At 40.0% G+C, this 19,456-nt stretch overlaps 1 protein-coding gene across 1 annotated transcript; it reads right to left on the bottom strand.

Moving 5' to 3' along the window:
• Positions 1 to 118: 118 nt before the first annotated feature.
• Positions 119 to 18,755, bottom strand: col28a2a (collagen, type XXVIII, alpha 2a). The gene is made up of 35 exons (XM_085764240.1): positions 18,600 to 18,755; positions 17,720 to 18,294; positions 17,151 to 17,171; positions 16,947 to 17,006; positions 15,763 to 15,816; positions 14,792 to 14,836; positions 14,680 to 14,706; positions 14,551 to 14,595; positions 14,399 to 14,443; positions 14,189 to 14,242; positions 13,107 to 13,175; positions 12,900 to 12,968; positions 12,678 to 12,746; positions 11,018 to 11,086; positions 10,536 to 10,604; positions 10,340 to 10,408; positions 10,004 to 10,072; positions 9,831 to 9,902; positions 9,599 to 9,667; positions 9,438 to 9,509; positions 9,149 to 9,217; positions 8,957 to 9,025; positions 8,789 to 8,857; positions 8,626 to 8,694; positions 8,470 to 8,538; positions 8,255 to 8,329; positions 7,973 to 8,035; positions 7,803 to 7,883; positions 7,398 to 7,433; positions 7,277 to 7,313; positions 6,100 to 6,657; positions 1,782 to 2,161; positions 1,398 to 1,662; positions 777 to 968; positions 119 to 690 (listed from the first exon to the last, which is right to left on the bottom strand). Exons 1-35 carry the CDS (start codon positions 18,742 to 18,744, stop codon positions 683 to 685), a joined length of 3,807 nt encoding a protein of 1,268 aa, XP_085620366.1. The 5' UTR covers positions 18,745 to 18,755; the 3' UTR covers positions 119 to 682.
• Between the last annotated feature and the right edge of the window lie 701 nt (positions 18,756 to 19,456).

The raw sequence follows: 19,456 nt of genomic DNA, 5'->3' as shown, positions 1-19,456 counted from the left end.
CTTGTATCTAGATATACACACACAGCCAAAATAGACTGGCCTTTGATGGATAGACTGCAGAGTGCCTAAATCTTCATCATAACGTGACATTCACAGCACACCCCTGGGGGCAGTGTCCACACAGGCATGGCTGTTTATTACAGCTTCCAGGTAAGGACTGATTTATTATAACAACAACAGACAGAGCGTACACAAAGGTACTCAGAGCATATTTCAGCAAATTATATCGACACCACGTAAACAAACAACTCTGCTGCTGTCTTGCTAGAAATATATTCAGTGTATGTAAAGTTCATGGCTCACAGAGGTATATGATCTATATGGTAAATGATGTATAGGTTCATATTAATTGTAACACATTCCCTGAAGTTGAGAGTTTAAACCCCGCATAGGTCAAACCCGGAATCAAGGATTTCTTCTGGTCTACTAAACACATTTCTCCTTTTTCTTTGAGGTATATTGTCACTTTTTCTGGAGCTCAGTGGCTTAAAGAGTCACGTTTTGGCAGTTTCTCAGGATTTGATTAGTTTGTCAGGACTATTTAACACAGCTTTGCTATTTAAGTGTTAGAAAAGTGCATTATATTTTCTGAACACGAGTGACAGATTGCATCACATTTGAATAACAAATTAGCACACAGGAGAGCAGAAAAGTCCTTGTTCTGATCTGCTTCTTCTCCTTTTTATTCACCTGTGAACGGGAAAGTAAAATAATCAGAAAAGGTGAATAAAATGAGAAAATGTATTTTTGCTTTACAAAAAATCTTCAAAACATACCTGATCTGAACAGTACACAATTGTCTTTGCATTCATCCTCTGTTTCGAAACGGTTGTCATTTCCACCACAACCTCCATACCAAAACTGTGCACAGGCGTTGGCCTGCTTGTCATAGTACCAGCGGATGATGTAGTCTCTGCAGGTGCCTTGATCCAGGATGAGCTTACAGCGGGGATCAATAACAGGGGCTTCTGAAGGAGAAATTTGTGTTTTTAATCTATACTGTATAATATACACTCACTGGTCACGTTATTATTAACATTGTGTTAAAGGAGACATATTATGCCCCCTTTTCAAAAATTAAAATAGTTCCCAGGTGTCTTGAAGACATGGCATGCTTTGGTCAAAATACCCCAAGGATCTTTTCATACTCTCAAAACAGTCCTGTTCAGAATGGCTGGTTGACCACTTTCATGTTGGTGGGATCTTTTGTAGGACTGTTGTATTAGATTGCATTCGTTTTTGCAAAGTGTGCCTCATAAACAGCCAATCAGGGTTTTAGTATAAAGTACAAAGTACAATGGCACAATAGACAAAGAGAATGACACCCTCGTAGTTGTCTATATCTAGCATGTCTGTATTTGACTAAGTTGTGTATTGAGTTGGGATGCAGCACTCACCTTCAGGTAGGACAGGATTCACCACTCGCTGCAACTGATTAGAGTTGGATAAAACTGAATCCCGTGTTGACGAAGATGTTGAAGATGAGACTGAAGTTGAGACTGAAGTTGAAGAAGATGATGAAGGTGATGAGCCTGCCTCACTGGAGACAGAGCTTTCTCTCACAGCTGATACCAATGTTGTTTTGTTGACTACTGCCACAGTGCTACTGCCACGAATGTGTGCTCTGATGTCTAAATCCTCGCCATCATCATCTTCCACTACCTAGATTAAGACGACAAAATGAAAATTTATCAGTGAGGTGATGAATTCTGCACCAAAAATAGAGAAAATAGTTACTTAAAAGTCTTAAATAAAACAAAAATAGTGTTTTTAGTAAAGACCTGAATGGGGAGTGGATCAGCACTGATGGGAAGTGTGAACGTGTCCCCTCTGCCTCTATTGATGGTGCGTCTCTCATTTTGGTCTTCCTCTTTGTAATCGTTTCCATTCCCAGTGTTCCCATAGCCATTGTTTCCATAACCATAAGAATTACCATTATTGCCATATCCATTGTTTCCATAACCGTAAGTGTTACCATTATTACCATAGCCATTGTTTCCATAAGTATTACTATTATATCCATTTGTATTCTCTACATGGCCATTGTTTCCATTAACACCATGACCATTGTTGCCGTTCATGTGTCCATTTGTGATACGATTGTAAATAAGTGCACCATTTTCATCTTCACAGAACTGATTGACCAGTTTAGACTCCAATGCTGGAAAAAAAAGAAATCAAGAGATTGGTTATAGTGGGGCGGATTAGCTCAATATTTTACACCAATCGTTCACTTTGTGATAAAAGCATGAAATTTGGTGGATGTGTTGGTGAATATGTTTCAAACAAATCTGGATATTGGGCCACCTCAAAAGCGCCCCCTAGTGGCCGTGGCAGCCATTTGTTATGCGAATAAATGAATGATTAATATAAACTGCCCTTTTAATAATACCAACTGGTGATGTATTGTATATTGTTGGAAAGCCTGATTAGTCACCTTTACAACGAGGTGCAGCTTGTAAGGATCGTGCATTCATGGAATGAGCAACGGGGCTAAACGTGTGGGTAGCGCACCCCAAAAATGTGCATCCCCTGTGGGGCAGATTAGCTCAATAAATCACAAGAATTGTTTATTTTGTGGTAGAAGCACAACATTTGGTGGATGTGTTTGTGGATATGTTTCAAACATTTTTGGTTTTTAAGGACCCTTAAGATGTCTACTTAAGATTTTTGCTTGTTTCCTGGGTCAACTAATGTTCCATGGGGGTTTTTTGCCGGTCATTTTGAATTTATGTCCGCACGAATGGCGAAAACGCCAATTTTCATAACTCCTAAACCAGACATCATACAAAGACAAATGAACACACTTTTTCATATAATTATGACACCAGGAATCAAATGGAAAGGTCACTGAGATGGTAAAACCACTCTTTATCAGAGAAAAATGAACTCTCGTGTAGTATTTTAGTATAAATAAATTGGTCGCTCCAACACATATGGGTCATTCCATGAAATTGGTAACTTTGCAACTTTGAAAAGTTAAAATTTAAACTATATTTAATTGCTATGTTTTAAGTAGCCAGGAATCAAAGAAAGTTTAAAATTACAAGAAATTATGTATTGTCATCTCAGGCTGTGGAATTTAATATTTTATTATAGTTTTAATGTTTTCCTAATCTTGTCAACCCTGTTACCGACATAAACTTTACAATATACAGTATTTCTAATTAGAGATTATTGAGAATATTTTCTATATATAGTCTATATAGTCTATAATGGTAACAGTTGAAATTCAATTTTTTAAAACCATTTTTTATCAAATTAATGACAACAACAGGGTTGAAGTTATGGTAACAGGGTTGACAAGAGTAATAGATGACAGGACACACATTCTATTGTCACTGCAAAGGTAACAGGGTTGACAGTAACAGGGTTGACTATTTCAAGCTAATTTGCCCATTGCTAGCTGAAATAAATGCTAGCTAAAGGGCAAACTGTGTACTTTGAAAGGTAATTACCTGTAGATATCGATTATATTATGAGAAATAGAAAATTGTTTAGACTTATATGTTAAAAAGTGGTAACAGGGTTGACGTTATATGCTTGTCCCCCCGGTCCAACCTTGAAAAAACATCAAAAATAGCACATAAGAGATGAGAGAAAGCTACTTATTACTGAGCTGTTAGCATCCTGGGTAAGAGATGATGCAAACTCCTGTCAATCATGTCAAATCTGGGATGTACCATTGTTTTTCAAGGGTTTTTTGGTTAGGGTAACAGGGTTGACATAAAATCAGGGGACACCGATAAATTGGTAAATATTTATAATAATTAATATAAATTATTACCAAAAATTTCATGGAATGACCCATATAGTTGTGTTGCTCATTCCATGAATGCACAACCCTTACAAGTTGTACCTTGTTGGAAAGGTGACTAATCAGGCTTTCCATCGGTCTAAAAGACAGCACCAACCGGAATTATTAAAAGGGAGAAATTATGGACTGAAAAAACATTTCCGAACTTTTTTTTGAGTAATTTATGCTAAAATACTACACGAGAGTTCATTTTTCTCTGATAAAGAGTGGTTTTACCATCTCAGTGACCTTTCCATTTGATTCCTGGTGTCATAATTATATGAAAAAGTGTGTTCATTTGTCTTTGTATGATGTCTGGTTTAGGCGTTATGAAAATTGGCGTTTTCGCCATTCGTGCGGACATAAATTCAAAATGACCGGCAAAAAACCCCCATGGAACATTAGTTGACCCAGGAAACAAGCAAAAATCTTAAGTAGACATCTTAAGGGTCCTTAAAAACCAAAAATGTTTGAAACATATCCACAAACACATCCACCAAATGTTGTGCTTCTACCACAAAATAAACAATTCTTGTGATTTATTGAGCTAATCTGCCCCACAGGGGATGCACATTTTTGGGGTGCGCTACCCCAATGAGCAACACAACTATATGGGTCATTCCATGAAATTTTTGGTAATAATTTATATTAATTATTATAAATATTTACCAATTTATCGGTGTCCCCTGATTTTATGTCAACCCTGTTACCCTAACCAAAAAACCCTTGAAAAACAATGGTACATCCCAGATTTGACATGATTGACAGGAGTTTGCATCATCTCTTACCCAGGATGCTAACAGCTCAGTAATAAGTAGCTTTCTCTCATCTCTTATGTGCTATTTTTGATGTTTTTTCAAGGTTGGACCGGGGGGGACAAGCATATAACGTCAACCCTGTTACCACTTTTTAACATATAAGTCTAAACAATTTTCTATTTCTCATAATATAATCGATATCTACAGGTAATTACCTTTCAAAGTACACAGTTTGCCCTTTAGCTAGCATTTATTTCAGCTAGCAATGGGCAAATTAGCTTGAAATAGTCAACCCTGTTACTGTCAACCCTGTTACCTTTGCAGTGACAATAGAATGTGTGTCCTGTCATCTATTACTCTTGTCAACCCTGTTACCATAACTTCAACCCTGTTGTTGTCATTAATTTGATAAAAAATGGTTTTAAAAAATTGAATTTCAACTGTTACCATTATAGACTATATAGACTATATATAGAAAATATTCTCAATAATCTCTAATTAGAAATACTGTATATTGTAAAGTTTATGTCGGTAACAGGGTTGACAAGATTAGGAAAACATTAAAACTATAATAAAATATTAAATTCCACAGCCTGAGATGACAATACATAATTTCTTGTAATTTTAAACTTTCTTTGATTCCTGGCTACTTAAAACATAGCAATTAAATATAGTTTAAATTTTAACTTTTCAAAGTTGCAAAGTTACCAATTTCATGGAATGACCCATATGTGTTGGAGCGACCAATTTATTTATACTAAAATACTACACGAGAGTTCATTTTTCTCTGATAAAGAGTGGTTTTACCATCTCAGTGACCTTTCCATTTGATTCCTGGTGTCATAATTATATGAAAAAGTGTGTTCATTTGTCTTTGTATGATGTCTGGTTTAGGAGTTATGAAAATTGGCGTTTTCGCCATTCGTGCGGACATAAATTCAAAATGACCGGCAAAAAACCCCCATGGAACATTAGTTGACCCAGGAAACAAGCAAAAATCTTAAGTAGACATCTTAAGGGTCCTTAAAAACCAAAAATGTTTGAAACATATCCACAAACACATCCACCAAATGTTGTGCTTCTACCACAAAATAAACAATTCTTGTGATTTATTGAGCTAATCTGCCCCACAGGGGATGCACATTTTTGGGGTGCGCTACCCACACGTTTAGCCCCGTTGCTCATTCCATGAATGCACGATCCTTACAAGCTGCACCTCGTTGTAAAGGTGACTAATCAGGCTTTCCAACAATATACAATACATCACCAGTTGGTATTATTAAAAGGGCAGTTTATATTAATCATTCATTTATTCGCATAACAAATGGCTGCCACGGCCACTAGGGGGCGCTTTTGAGGTGGCCCAATATCCAGATTTGTTTGAAACATATTCACCAACACATCCACCAAATTTCATGCTTTTATCACAAAGTGAACGATTGTTTAGCTAATCCGCCCCACTATTAATAATAAGCTATTTATAAACTTTTTCATGAAACATGCTGCTGAAGCATGATGTTCATAAGATCGGACTGTGATTATCACCTGGTAGCGTGTTGAAGTCATCAATAAGGTACATGTGTTCAGTGTCGGGGTCAGAGGCAATGAGGTTGAGTTCTCGCAGGAACTCAGTCTGGGTAGGATCGGAAGAATTGACGATCCCAAGGGCGTACATCTCAATGTTTGCAGCATGAGCCTCCCTCACAGCTAAGTCAAGTTTGACAGGCTCTCGTTTGTCGGTCTGACCGTCAGTGATGACGATGGCTACTTTTCTGACTCCAGGCCGAGCGCTGTAGAAAGCCTCCTGAGTTGCCTTGCGGATGGCGGTGCCAGTGTATGTGCCCTCACCCATGTAAGGCATTTTCCTGATTGCCTGCTTGACATCCTGTTTGGTCATGTAACGAACCAAGTTGAACTCCAAATGGACGTCCAGACTGTAGAGAACCAGTCCGATTCTTGTGGCATTGCGGCCAACTGTGGTGCGGTCCACCAACCGTGTGACAAAGTCTTTGATGATTTCAAAGTTCTCAGGGCCGACACTTTCTGAACTGTCGATGACAAACACAAGCTCCATGGGCCTTTCCTTGCACTTGACACCACATCCTGAAAGAAACAAGGTACATAGGTTTTAGCATTTGTACAAAGCCTTTTCTATCTTAGAGAGGGTCTACACAATATTTACCATCTTAAGATGAGCTTGTTTGCTGCTAAAATGATGTAATTAGCACTGAACAAATGCAGCTGAGGCAGATGAGAATTAGTCATTAGTTTGGTTGTAAACCAAATTATCAGTGGCAAAGTCAGAGAGTTACTAAAGTTGATAGGGTTGATTCTCTGGGGCCCATGAATGACAATACAAAGTTCTATGGTAATTGATCCATTGGTTAAGATATTTTAGACACAGTCACAGACACATCAACAACATCCACCACTGCCATCAAGGCTTAAAAACCTGAAGCTTACACAAAATCCTTCTGCCAGAATTCAGACCAGACTTACAAAATGAGGCAAGGTGAAGAGGGCCCGGGCGGGGATTGAACCGACACCTCCCAGGTAATAGTCATGCACGCTTGCCAGTCACCCAAAGGAACATCCCTTTGGCCAAGTAGCCAGGGCACATGATCAATTGGAGGCATAGTGACTGGACCCTAAACTGTCACAAAAAGGTGTACGAGTGTCTTCAAAACACTACTAATAAAATAAACTTGACTGGTGTTCCTACCACAGATTTCTTTGATCAGCTTAATGATGTCTTCTCTCTGAAAAATATGGAACATTAACATTAGTATAATATCACAACATTTTACTGAAAACTCAACTGTTTGTTTGACTGAGGAACTCACTGTAAGGCCTGGTTCTCCCTTAGCTCCTGGCCTCCCCTAGGATTGGAGAAAAGTTGAAAACAATGTCACTTTTTATTACCAATGTATCAAACAACTCATCTGTTTTGGCTGCATACCTTCTGACGCACACTAGACACATACTTCTTTCAACTTCTTTCTCCAGAATATGAAAAGTATCAATGCTTGAAGAGACTTTGCAACATTCAATTTCAATTTACTCAATACTTTTTACAAGGAGGTGGAACTGAGACAGTCATCGTAAGACAACAGTCCCTCATGAATAACACCTTCTGGATTTTGCCATGCAGACTAAGTTTTAAAACTTCTTGATAACATCTTATGAACTATCTGGGGTGGCTGATTATTGACATGAGGACCAATGAATGAAATGTCTGTTTTACTCACTGATTCACCAGGGACTCCATGATCTCCCAAGTCTCCCTTTAAACCTTTCATACCCCTCTCACCCTGTAATCCACGATCACCCTGTGGCAAGGAAAGAGAACGTTATCATTCAGAGACCAGTTAATCACATATCAATAAAATTCTGGAAAAAATACATCTGAATTCCTCACCTTAGAGCCAGGAAACCCTTCTCCTTGAGGCCCTCTAGGCCCGGTCATACCTTGAGATCCTGGCTCTCCCTGAAATTATAGGTACTCTTAGTTGAGGCACACAGGAGGGATACATCCAAACTTTTGAAAGATCATAAATTATGATTTGTCCTGCAGCTGTTGTGAGGCAATTCTGTAGCATGTAACAGCACCTAATAATTGCATCACAGAGCTTTTACTGTTGCTGTAGACAAAATAGTACAAATGCAAATTAAATTTCATCATGAAGATAATGATGGTAACATTTGCCTTTGGGCCTTGAACACCTTCTCCTTGAGGTCCACTTGGCCCAGGAGGTCCGGGTCTTCCAACACTACCCTTAATACAAATGTTTAAAAGAGCATTTAGTAAGTGATCAGATACTTGCATAGTGCAATCTTCAACCTTACAAATTAATTAATTAGTTAATGGATCATTTGTTCAGTTATTAGCTTTGATTCAGATTAGTAATGTCTTACTGATGGTCCTTGTAAACCCTCTCCTGGTGGGCCGGGCAAACCTGGCAATCCTCTGAAGCCAATGTCACCCTGGAACAAACATGATATTATGAAATGAACTATGATATGTCACGATATGCACACAAACACAGAGACAAAAAACATGTAGACAATGACCTTAGGACCAGGTATTCCTATTCCTTCTGGGCCAGGTTCTCCTGATAAGCCTGGCATGCCTGGAGGACCCTGAAAAAAGTGCAGAGATTTGATGAGACTGAACCAGCTTGAACAGGATGTTACTGACTACTGAAAGGTAGGATTTCTAATCGGTAATACAAACCACAGGGCCAGGAATGCCTTCACCCTTTGGACCATATGGACCTGGTAAACCTGGATAACCACGATCACCCTAGTTCAGAGACCAAACACAGTGATGAAAACCCACAACATAACGCAGCCTGTACAAACTTATATTATATCTATCTAAAATTTAAATGGCCGTGTTTACCTTTGGACCAGGTAGTCCGTGGCCTGTTTCCCCAACAGGACCAGGAGGCCCAGCAGGACCTAAATCACCCTGGAGACAAAACAATAAAGTCACAGTGATTCTTAGCAGCAACAATATTTTGATGCAATACATGGCATCACACTCACTGGCAGTGTACTACTACCTGCCAACACTGATGATGGGTTTATTTACCTTTGCACCTGATATGGAGCGTCCTGGCTGCCCTGGCATGCCCAGCTGGCCTGGTATCCCACGTTCGCCCTGACAAGAAAGGGTCATCCAGAGATTTACGATGCAATTGGTGCTCTTCACTATTGTAACAATACTCTATCTGCCAAAACCCTGTAAATGACTTTTTTTTTTTTTGGGCTCTGTTCACCGGTTGGATTAGTATGGCATAAATCTTCAACAGCAGCATGTTCATTGTTGAATTAATGGAATGAGGTTGGGAACAAGAGCCTTTTCTTCCATTAATTCTTACCTTTGGTCCTGAGGGTCCTGAAATACCTGGAGGCCCATGTAACCCACGGATACCCCTCAGACCCTGGTCCCCCTGGGCGGAGGTAAAGACCACACAGCATCTGATTAATGTTTGATCCGATAAACAATGTGAAGTACACACAAGGACATCATCTAACATACCTTCTCTCCTTGAGTGCCAATCCCTTGTGCTCCCTCAGAACCTCTTAAACCTGGCAGACCGGGCTCACCCTAAGAGAGAAAAGGCAGAAGAGACTCTATAGAGAAGAGATACTGGAAGTACTTTTTCATTGTAAGCCAGTGGAAGTAAGAAAGGGAGCTATGGTTCAGATTATAGGAGGAACCTGGGTTACACATAGGAAGTTTTTCACAGAGTTGGCATTATGCACTCTACCTTCTGCCCTGGAGCTCCATCCTCTCCAGGAAGACCAGGCAGACCACCCAGACCAGCTGATCCAGGCTCTCCCTGCAATAGCAGAAAAGTGTTATTTCATTTTTGATGGATTCAATACATTAACACTGGTACCAGGACCACAATTAAATTGTTTCTCATCACAGCTGGTTTACCTTTGAACCAGGCTCACCAATGCCTCTGTCTCCTGGACCTCCCTGCTCTCCTGGCAATCCTTGGTCTCCCTGGGAACAGGATTAGTTTTTTAACTTGGTACCTTACAAATTGAGGTACTTTTTCAATTATTTATTTGGAACTGGTTGTGTGTCCTGGACTTGTTTGCCATGTTGTTAGAACACTTTACCATTAATTTATATTGATTATGATATCAAACACAATATCAGACCCTGATTACATTAAACCTGTGCATAAGATCAATTTTACATCAATATAAAAAATCAAATGGAATCAAAATCTTAGTCTATAATAGGTGGTGCTCTCTGTGAACAAACCTTAGGTCCAGGTAAACCTTCTCCTGGAAGACCCCTGACTCCTGGTGGCCCTCTTGGACCCTCAGTTCCCTAAGCAATAATTAAGATTGGAGGGTTATCAATGCAGGATGTGTTACAGTTGCACATGGGGTGTGACAGAGAAATTAGATACATGACTTTATTAACATTTAGGTATATCTATCAATATCCTACTGACCTTTTCTCCCTGTATGCCCGCTCCAGTCGGTCCAGTTGGCCCTGGAACACCTTGAGGCCCCAGATCACCCTGAAAGAAAAACAGCATAGACAAGTCAGCACAGACATTTGTTCTATATATGACAATAGAAACTGAATGACAGAACAGTTACTGCAGATACCTGACCATCCCCCACCTTCTGATCATCTCCCACCTGTGCACTCCTAACACCTCAGATCTTGCATTGTACCTTTTTGCATTACAGCCAAGTTCTCTTAAGATTTAAATTAGATTATTAAACTACAGCCCATCACATACTGCTCTGAGCTAGAAGGTTGTTGTTGTTGGTGATGATGTTTGATTATATCAAACTGAAATACGTCAGGAATTAAATTGTGTTCATATAGACTTTTCCAACATAGCAGAGAAAAACTCTCAGGGAGGAACTGTGAAGTGTATGTTGAAGTGAATTTTCTTTCTTAGATGATAAATCTATCACCCACCCTTTCTCCTTTGATTCCTACTCCCTGCTGTCCTCTTGGTCCCCTTGGTCCTGCGAGCCCCCGATCACCCTGAGGAACAAAATCAATCCATCAGTGTCAGTTTCATTATTATCAGTTACATCACAACACCACTTGAGATTGGGCCACAGCCAAATTTGCATTGTTCTCACTGAAGACACCATGGAACAGGAGCATGTTGGCTCCTGTACGCCTCTTATGATTGATACCAAATGATCCTATTCTGCAGGAATGGTACTGTTTTTTTCTCCTTCCTTCATGGCTGAAAGATTCATTGACCTTTTCCACTACGAAGGAATAATAAAGTTTTGGGCGGTACTGATAGGAGCAGTATGACCAACATCTATGTGAAACGAAACAGATATTCCAAACCTGATCATATTAACTTCATGTTAGTGAGTGGAGGAGAGAGGATTTCATAACCTATGACATATCGCTCATACAAGAGGTAGAAGTCGGCAGAGGGATGAAAGTTATAACAGCCAGTGTGGCACAGATGTGTAATTGCCTGAGGACATTTTCTGCATTCTTTTTCCATGAGCTTCCTTTAACAAATAATAGTGTGCATACTAATCCTTACCACCTCATAAATAAACTCCTCCCATCGTCACATTTTCCCACAAGTTCTGTCGTGGGAGGGTCTTTATTCTTTTTTAAGTATCATAATCTCACTTCATTGTGGTTATATTTTGTTTCCGTACAGTAAAATCTGTTGTCACTATTAATCTCCAAGCACATGTTACATTGTAAGCCATATATTATCATTATAGTTACACCCAGTCTTTTATGAGATGTTAAACCCTCGGTTGAATCCCAGCTTTCTCCCTTTAGAGATGGAGTGTTGCAAAGTGTATGTTCCATAGTACAGCATGTTGCAGCATGTGGTAAGAGATATAGTTTTCACAGGCTTTACATATCATCACAGAGAGTATTAATGCTTGAATGAACACCTGAGCTGCAAGTCAGTCAGTTAGAACAGAGCGAGATCTGCTTTTGACAGATGCAGACCATGAACTGCAGAATGCCCCTGTTACATACACAACTAGACTGAAACATACACTCGAACATCAGCAATGTCAGAGCGCTTTTGTGTTATTTTCAGGCCTGAGAATTATGTCTACTAGAAATGGCAGCGATACACATTTGTAGCCAGTATCCCCTTAGGATCTAACCCCTAGGATATTGAGATTTCTTCTCATTTATGAATACTTTTTCTTAAGTTATGTATATATTTTTACTAAAATTGTTTCAATTTTATTGTCTTATTTTTCTAATGTTATGCTTGCTGCTGTGACACAATAATTTCCGAGCCTGGGATATATAAAGTAGATCTTAATCTTAACATCTGATTCATGCAATATTTGTGCAAGTAGGTTTTGAGCATGTTATTCCCACCGCTCTTTGCTTTCCTGTAAATGATCAACACAGACTTCCGTTTTATTTTATAATAGGCTTTGAATGCATTTCCAGCAGCACTGTGTGGTTCCACACATTTATCCCTTAGCTAAACAGGGGGTTAAATACCTTACAAAAGGGCGTGTCAACAGTATAAGTGATAGAGGGGTCTTAACTTTATTCTTCTTAAGAACTGTGGCAAAACAACGTACAGCGTGTTCAAGTCTTGACACACTCAAAATAATACCTTTGGTCCGGGGAACCCTTCACCATGGGGTCCTTTTTCCCCTTGAACACCTTGTGGTCCTTGAGGTCCCTGTAAACAAAGCCAAAGTAGCAATATGTCACCCAAACAAACAGTGTTCAAGTATATGGACTTTCTTAACATGTCACACAAGTCACTGACACAAATATTACACACACAAAACTACCCAAAAATGTGCCATAGCACAGTTTGCTCTAAACTTACAGGAAGTCCAGGTTCACCCACTCCTGGAGGACCTGGAGGACCTGATCTGCCCTGGAACCCCATGTCGCCCTGCAGATCGATGTTGTATATTAGTGGATAACAGCAGCGAAAAGAAACGTAGGCTACCATTCAAATAATCACAGTTAGGGTTAGTACAATAAAGCAAGTACAATAAAGTATTATAGGTTGAATCATAGAAAGACCCACTTTTGGTCCAGGGAGCCCAATACCAGTTTCCCCCTGAATTCCTGGAGGCCCAGATGGGCCACGTTCACCCTGTGATCACAAACATAATAACACTCGTCATTAATTTTGCATTGTCCTTTAAATTACTTATCTTTTAAACGTCTTGACTTGAACCGGCTTTCTCTGAAAGGATAAGATGATCCTTTGAACTAAATCCTTTGTGTTTACTGTAAAGTTGGTGAGATTTTTGATCTCTACTTGCATGTCAGGACAAATATGAGCAAATCTTAAGCTCCAAGAACATCTCAGAGTTTAAGAAACATCAAACACAAATAACTGTTGGAAGATCAAAGATTCTTGAGGTTGAAGTAGCTTTTATCTAAAGGTAAAAAAAACACAAATGAAGAGCCTGACAATAAAGACATGTGATATACCATAGTCCTTTCACCTGTTTTAACACAATAGTTTCTATATCCCATTTGTGAATGTGAATTTAACCTGGATGATTTCTCTAACAATGATCTTGTCTCACATGTGCTGATTTGATTGTCAGGATTAATAAGTAAGAATTTACATTTAAATATGCATTTTTCTATAGAAATAATAGAATAGAATAGGTACATACTGTACATAAATACACATTATAGAAATACAGAGGTCTCACCACACAGGGACCACCAAGACTGCTGTCAATCTTTGCAAATGCCGCCTACATGTCCTCACATGGTGAGACATCGAGCATACACTGATTCTCTGTGTAGATTATTAACTGCAGATCTTGTTGGAGAGGCTGACAGTGCTGTAGGCACTTCCTAGTCTGTTTTCAGAAAAAAAGATACAAGCCCTATGCAGAATGTGATTTTTTAGTGCTGGTGGTTCATCCCCGTGCCAGAAAATAACAGTAATGATGGAGAAGACTATTGGGTCATTGCCAAATGTTCACGTAGGGGTCTATTACCAGACAAACAGCCCTCTCTGCTGTATGGTTAAGTCTGGGGTAGTAAAACTTCCAACCTCTAGTTTACACTAATTTAAAAGGAAACATAAAGGTCACAGCAGATGTGCGCAACGAGGTAGGTGAGAGTGGTTCAAAAGGGGCTGACCTGCTTTCCCTGAGGGCCTTCTGGTCCATGGTCTCCATGTGGTCCTGGTAACCCCTGGGCAGAGACAACATGCAGCCATTAATGTTGAAACACCCAGAAACAGATCATTAATTGAGTATGTGAGTTTCGGTATCACTCGGTATGAAGAAACAATATGAAGCCTTGAAATATCCAAAAACAAGACCTGTAGTCACATGGATTATTACTAACCTGCAGACCTCTGAGTCCTCTTCCACCAACTGGACCCTCAAGACCCTGGAGCACAATGCATCAGGAATAGAAAGACATTAGCATTAAATACAGTATGCTCAAATTGTGAGCATATATTTTCAGTGTGTTTAGTGTCAGCTGTGCAGTCGTACCCTGTCTCCTTTGATTCCTGGAGTGCCGCACTCACCCCTCTCACCCTATGTAGACATCACAAGTGTTGCAGATTAAACTGCATCCAGTGACATAAAATATAATCATTGTATTAGCCTGAAATGCCATACCTGCTCTCCTTTGTAGCCAGGTTTCCCCTGCAATTAAAATAAAAAAAATGTGATGTTGGACAAACAAGAATGAATATTTTCTTTATTTCGGTCATAGACAAGTACAACATACCTCAGCACCCTCTCGTCCAGGTAGTCCACTTAATCCTGCTTCGCCCTGATGTGACAGGATAACACCGTTTCATTACATCGATATCACTTTGTCTGAAGAATAGTTAAGTAGACACCCTCTAGTGGTGAGGCTTCAGATTGCAACCAACTGAATACCATTCCTCACCTCTCCCTTAAAAGGTATATGGGACCTTTTTTTGGCCTTAAGGTTATGTCAGAACATGAAAATGAAAAACTGTGTTTATTTTGTCCATTCTTAGCTATTGTAGAAACAAAGATGTACAACGTTACACTCAATCAAAGCCAACAAACACACTATGATCTCTTTTCAGGTAACTCTCAGTAAGGTCTGTTTATTTGTTGAACTTTTAAGTAGAGGCTTATGCACATTGCAGGACAGCGACTGATACATATGCATATCTACTAAAAACCTGACCAGAACTCATGGATCAGTCAAACCACCTATAAAGCAGTCTCAAAGGATTTGATTACCACTTAGTAACACGCACCTATCTTCAGGGGAAGGTACGTATACATATATGTTGCCAATGTAACAGTAATAGGGGTTGTATCAATGCATCAATATTGGAGATCACTGAGAATTCAGCAGAAATATTGTGGTCTTAAATATAGAATCAAATATTTAACAATGTCATTACTAAATATGTATTAATCTGTTTTAAATTACCTGCATGTATTGATAATCATACAAACAGAAGACCAGATGAACTAATTGTACTGTTTACAATGGGCTTCCACATAAATAGTCATTGTTTGACAGTTGCTGAAAATATTACCAATTACCTTCATAGTTTACATAAACTGGATGTCCCAGTGTGAGAACCCTAACAACTTCCTCCAAAAGACACATATAGACTTTAGATGAGCAGCACAGGAAGGATTATATAACACCTGAAAGAGCCCTCAAGGTCAAAGAGTCATAGTACATTATGTCCATCAAAAAACACACACCTTTTGCCCTCTAAGGCCTGGGGCTCCATCGTCTCCGGAGCGACCTTTCTTCCCCTGAGGAATGAAACAAAATACGTGTTAAGATTAATTTCTTCTCCTAAGATTTTTGCCCTCCAGTCCATGTACACTGTTTGCAAGTTTCTTTTATTTCCTAGACAGAGATTGTTTGCAACAGAGGGGAAAAAGTCACTGGGCTAATTTCTGAATGAGTCTTATATGTGTGCTTGCTTATTGATTTGACAGCTGAAGACATAGGTGGACATGAGGCGTCTTGTCCACAGAGCCAGGAGTCGTTGTCTTGAGATGCACCTGGACAGCGTGTGTCTGTTGCTATCCGCCAGAAATCGCTAGTTTGTGACCATTAAACTAATGAGCGCAATTATGAGAGCCTCTTAGTCTGAGCGTAAGAATTTGAAGAATCTCTCTAAGGAAAAAGCACCTGGTTAATGACCACGCAGCTGTCTGTCAGCAACGTGATTATCTGCCAGGTCGCTGGAAAAGCCTCACATTACCTCTGACATCTGACATCCGAGATAGACAGGGGGGACTGACTGGAAGTTTGCATATACGTCTAAAAGTGCAAGTGGATGTCTAGAGGGGATCGTCTTCTTCTTCTTTGTCAAGCATCACACAGAAGTGATGTGTAATGTCTGGTGCTCCATGCTGCACTCCCACACCCCATATCACTGTGTCACTGACCTTGCAGCGCTAGGGGTTGGATGTTGGATTTATTATGGTCAAAGGTCTAGTTTTAAAGAAAAGAAGAGCGTTAAATGTGGTGCCTCTGGTTTCCATGGGGAACATCTTACGTTACATGAGAAATGCACAGTAACTGGCTGAGAAAGGGCACACAACAAACATATTTCTCTGGGATTAACACACCACACTGTCTCCTCTCCTTTCCCTGTTGCCATAGGTATGCTTTAAGAATGTGGGACAGGACCACCTGTCCACTTACTCTGCTTGTGAAAACGCCTGCAAGCTATATACTGACAGGGAAAAGCAAACAATTATCCAATTGTTGAAAACTACACAATTACCATGCTGAAAATATCAGGCTCATGTCAGATTTGTCGGAACCAGATTTCAGGAATCCTTCTTTCTGACAAACCACCGTGACACTTCAAAGGAAATCATTTCTTTAGTTGTGGGATGTTTTGAAAAGTCTGAGGCTAAATACTTACCGCAGGCCCACTGGGTCCCCTCTCTCCTTTCTCGCAAGCACATCTCTGCGCCACAGGGCACTTTAACAAAAAAAAAGAACATCTAATTTTGCTAGGCTGTCATGAATGTAATCCTATATAGTCAAAGTGAGCACCTCCACCCAATTACACATTATTAAATGTCAAATAGCTATAAATAAGTTGTCTGTTTGTAATAATACTCACTCCTTCATCAGCCAAGCCAGTCTGAAGAAAGAAAGAAAACAAAAGTTGATATAATTAGATTACATCATATAAGATATTGCAGATGCTTATGATGTTCGTACATCCATTGCTTAGAGATGTGAATGTGTTGGGGCCAGGCAGTGGAGTATAAACAATATTTAAAAATGGAAGGAAAAAGGTGATATAGACAATTCCTGAATATGTCAGCACATACGTCAAGTTTTCAAATTCTTTAAGAATGACAAGTTGCATCTTGTGACAGAGCAAGACAAATGGTCTTTCCCAAAAGAGACAAAAAATGAAAAGAAATCCCAATGGACAGGATGAGACCGCATACAGATGTTGACTAGTTTTTTGGGGGGTGTAAAGCTGTGGAGAAAAGCTTAAACCCAGAGCTGTCATTCACATTCTTTCATTTGTCTCGCTGATGCATTGTCATCATTCCATCTCTATACAAATACTTGAACAAGCCTGTCCATGTTGAAACCCTGAATAGATGCTCATTCAAAGCAAATGCATCCCTTTTCTTTCTCAATGCTGTCCGCTGAAAGACAAGGTATTATACTCACAATCTCAGTGACGATTTTTCCGACTATGTCTTCGTCCTGTAAGTTGTGGAGGAACTTGGCAGCGGGAGAGCTGGCGAGCAGACGGAGCTGGTCTACGTTGGCTGGCTCGTTGGCTGTCCGGGTGATGCCCAGAGTGAAGAATTTAATACCTTGGTTCTTGGCATCGGCGACGGCGGAGAATATGTCAGGGTTCCTCGGGTGAGAGATGCCATCTGTAAGCAGCACGGCCACTTTGATGCTGCCGGGATTGGATTCCTCCAGGTAGATCCTGGTCATGTTGGTGATGGCGTAGGTGGTGTAGGTGCCGTGTCCGATGTAGACAATGGGAGCTATCTGGGTCCTGAAGTTCTCTACGCCCCTCCAGTCTCTGAAGGTTTGCTCTGTGATGACATGACTGCTGTACTGCAGCAGAGCCACCCTCAAACTCAAGAAGCGGCCGTTTGGCAGCTGGAACCCCTGGAGTATTTTCACCACGTCCATAGCAAACTGCTTTTCCTGATCATGGTTGTCCTTAGCACTCTCAGAGCTGTCCAAGAGAAAGGAGAGCTCCAAGCCACAGGCCTCATCTAGCATTGCTGTGTGCACAAACAATGAGACGAAAGACTTTGAATTGCCATTGTAACACATTTTACAAGTCTTATGACTAAACTGGATAAATAAATGACTACTCAATTGATGTCAAAAGCTGTCTTTTTTCTTCTTCTTACAAATCTAAGTCTTCACACAAAGGAGGTTTGCAGTAATTTATGTAGTAAAATTGCACAATCAGACATATGTCAGTCAAAATTAAGGAAAGCATGCACACAAATATTAGCAATATGATGAGCTCTATGAAGACTGGAAAAGCAACATTTTGTTTCTGAGATATTGTCATTCTTACCTTGTCCATCATGAATATTTGCAGAAAGAGGTGACAGAGGTTTGCTCCTGAATTTTTTGCTCGTTTTCCTCTCATCATAAAAGTCTTGGGCCCATACACTGGTCAGCGCTGTGACCAGCAGCACCGACTTCAAGTGTTGAAACATCCTTGCCCCGGCTACAGAGAAAAACAACAACAATTCAAAATCATTCAGTGTTACAATCCATAAAAGTTCTTGATGCATCAGATTATGATTAGCTGCATCAGTAAACAGTACAACAGTTTAGGTTGAATGTCAAAATTATGTATTAATAAACATCCTAATTACCAACCTCCCCTGAAAAAACTGCAAATCTAGTATTTCAGTGCAGCCCAAAAGATAGAGTTGGAAAAGGCAGCAGGAGCAGCAGAGGACCAGAGTGCAGCGGGCTCCAGTTAGCTCATTGATCCCGTAGCAGCAGCAACAGCAGCAGCAGCAGCAGCAGCAGTGTCAGTCATTCTGGGGAGCCGAGAGTGAGAGACCCCAGGAAGCTCACCTCTCCTTTATAGGGAGGCAGATCCTGTGGAACCTTGCCAAGACTCCAGCTCTGCCCTCAGGGCATTGTGGGGTGGGGGGTGGGGGGGCTGGAGATATGGGTGGGTGCAACAGTGAAACAACATTGTGCGTGTTTACTAAATGTGGTGTTTTAATTACCATGGGTAGTACAATCTACTTCAGAGTATAGTGTATTATAATTTTGTGTCATGTTTCAAATTTTAAAGCCTAACCACTACCTGCACTAACTTTTTTTTTTTTTTTGCATACAATACACTACAATTAGATTGACCATTCAGTTCAGCTTATTATTTACACTGGAGGATAACATGTCTATGATGGG

The sequence above is a fragment of the Trachurus japonicus genome, chromosome 21 (assembly GCF_045865225.1).
Source record: "Trachurus japonicus isolate A0001 chromosome 21, Traja_1.0".
NCBI lineage: Eukaryota > Metazoa > Chordata > Actinopteri > Carangiformes > Carangidae > Trachurus > Trachurus japonicus.
This window is presented reverse-complemented; position numbering and strand designations above follow the sequence as displayed.

Coding starts and splice junctions, on each gene's coding strand:
- col28a2a (XM_085764240.1), bottom strand. CDS start 18,744: ATGTTTCAACACTTGAAGTCGGTGCTGCTGGTCACAGCGCTGACCAGT. Junction 9,026..9,148: donor GCTCCATATCAGGTGCAAAG/GTAAATAAACCC, acceptor TTTTGTCTCCAG/GGTGATTTAGGTCCTGCTGG. Junction 2,162..6,099: donor TGACTTCAACACGCTACCAG/GTGATAATCACA, acceptor TTTTTTTTCCAG/CATTGGAGTCTAAACTGGTC.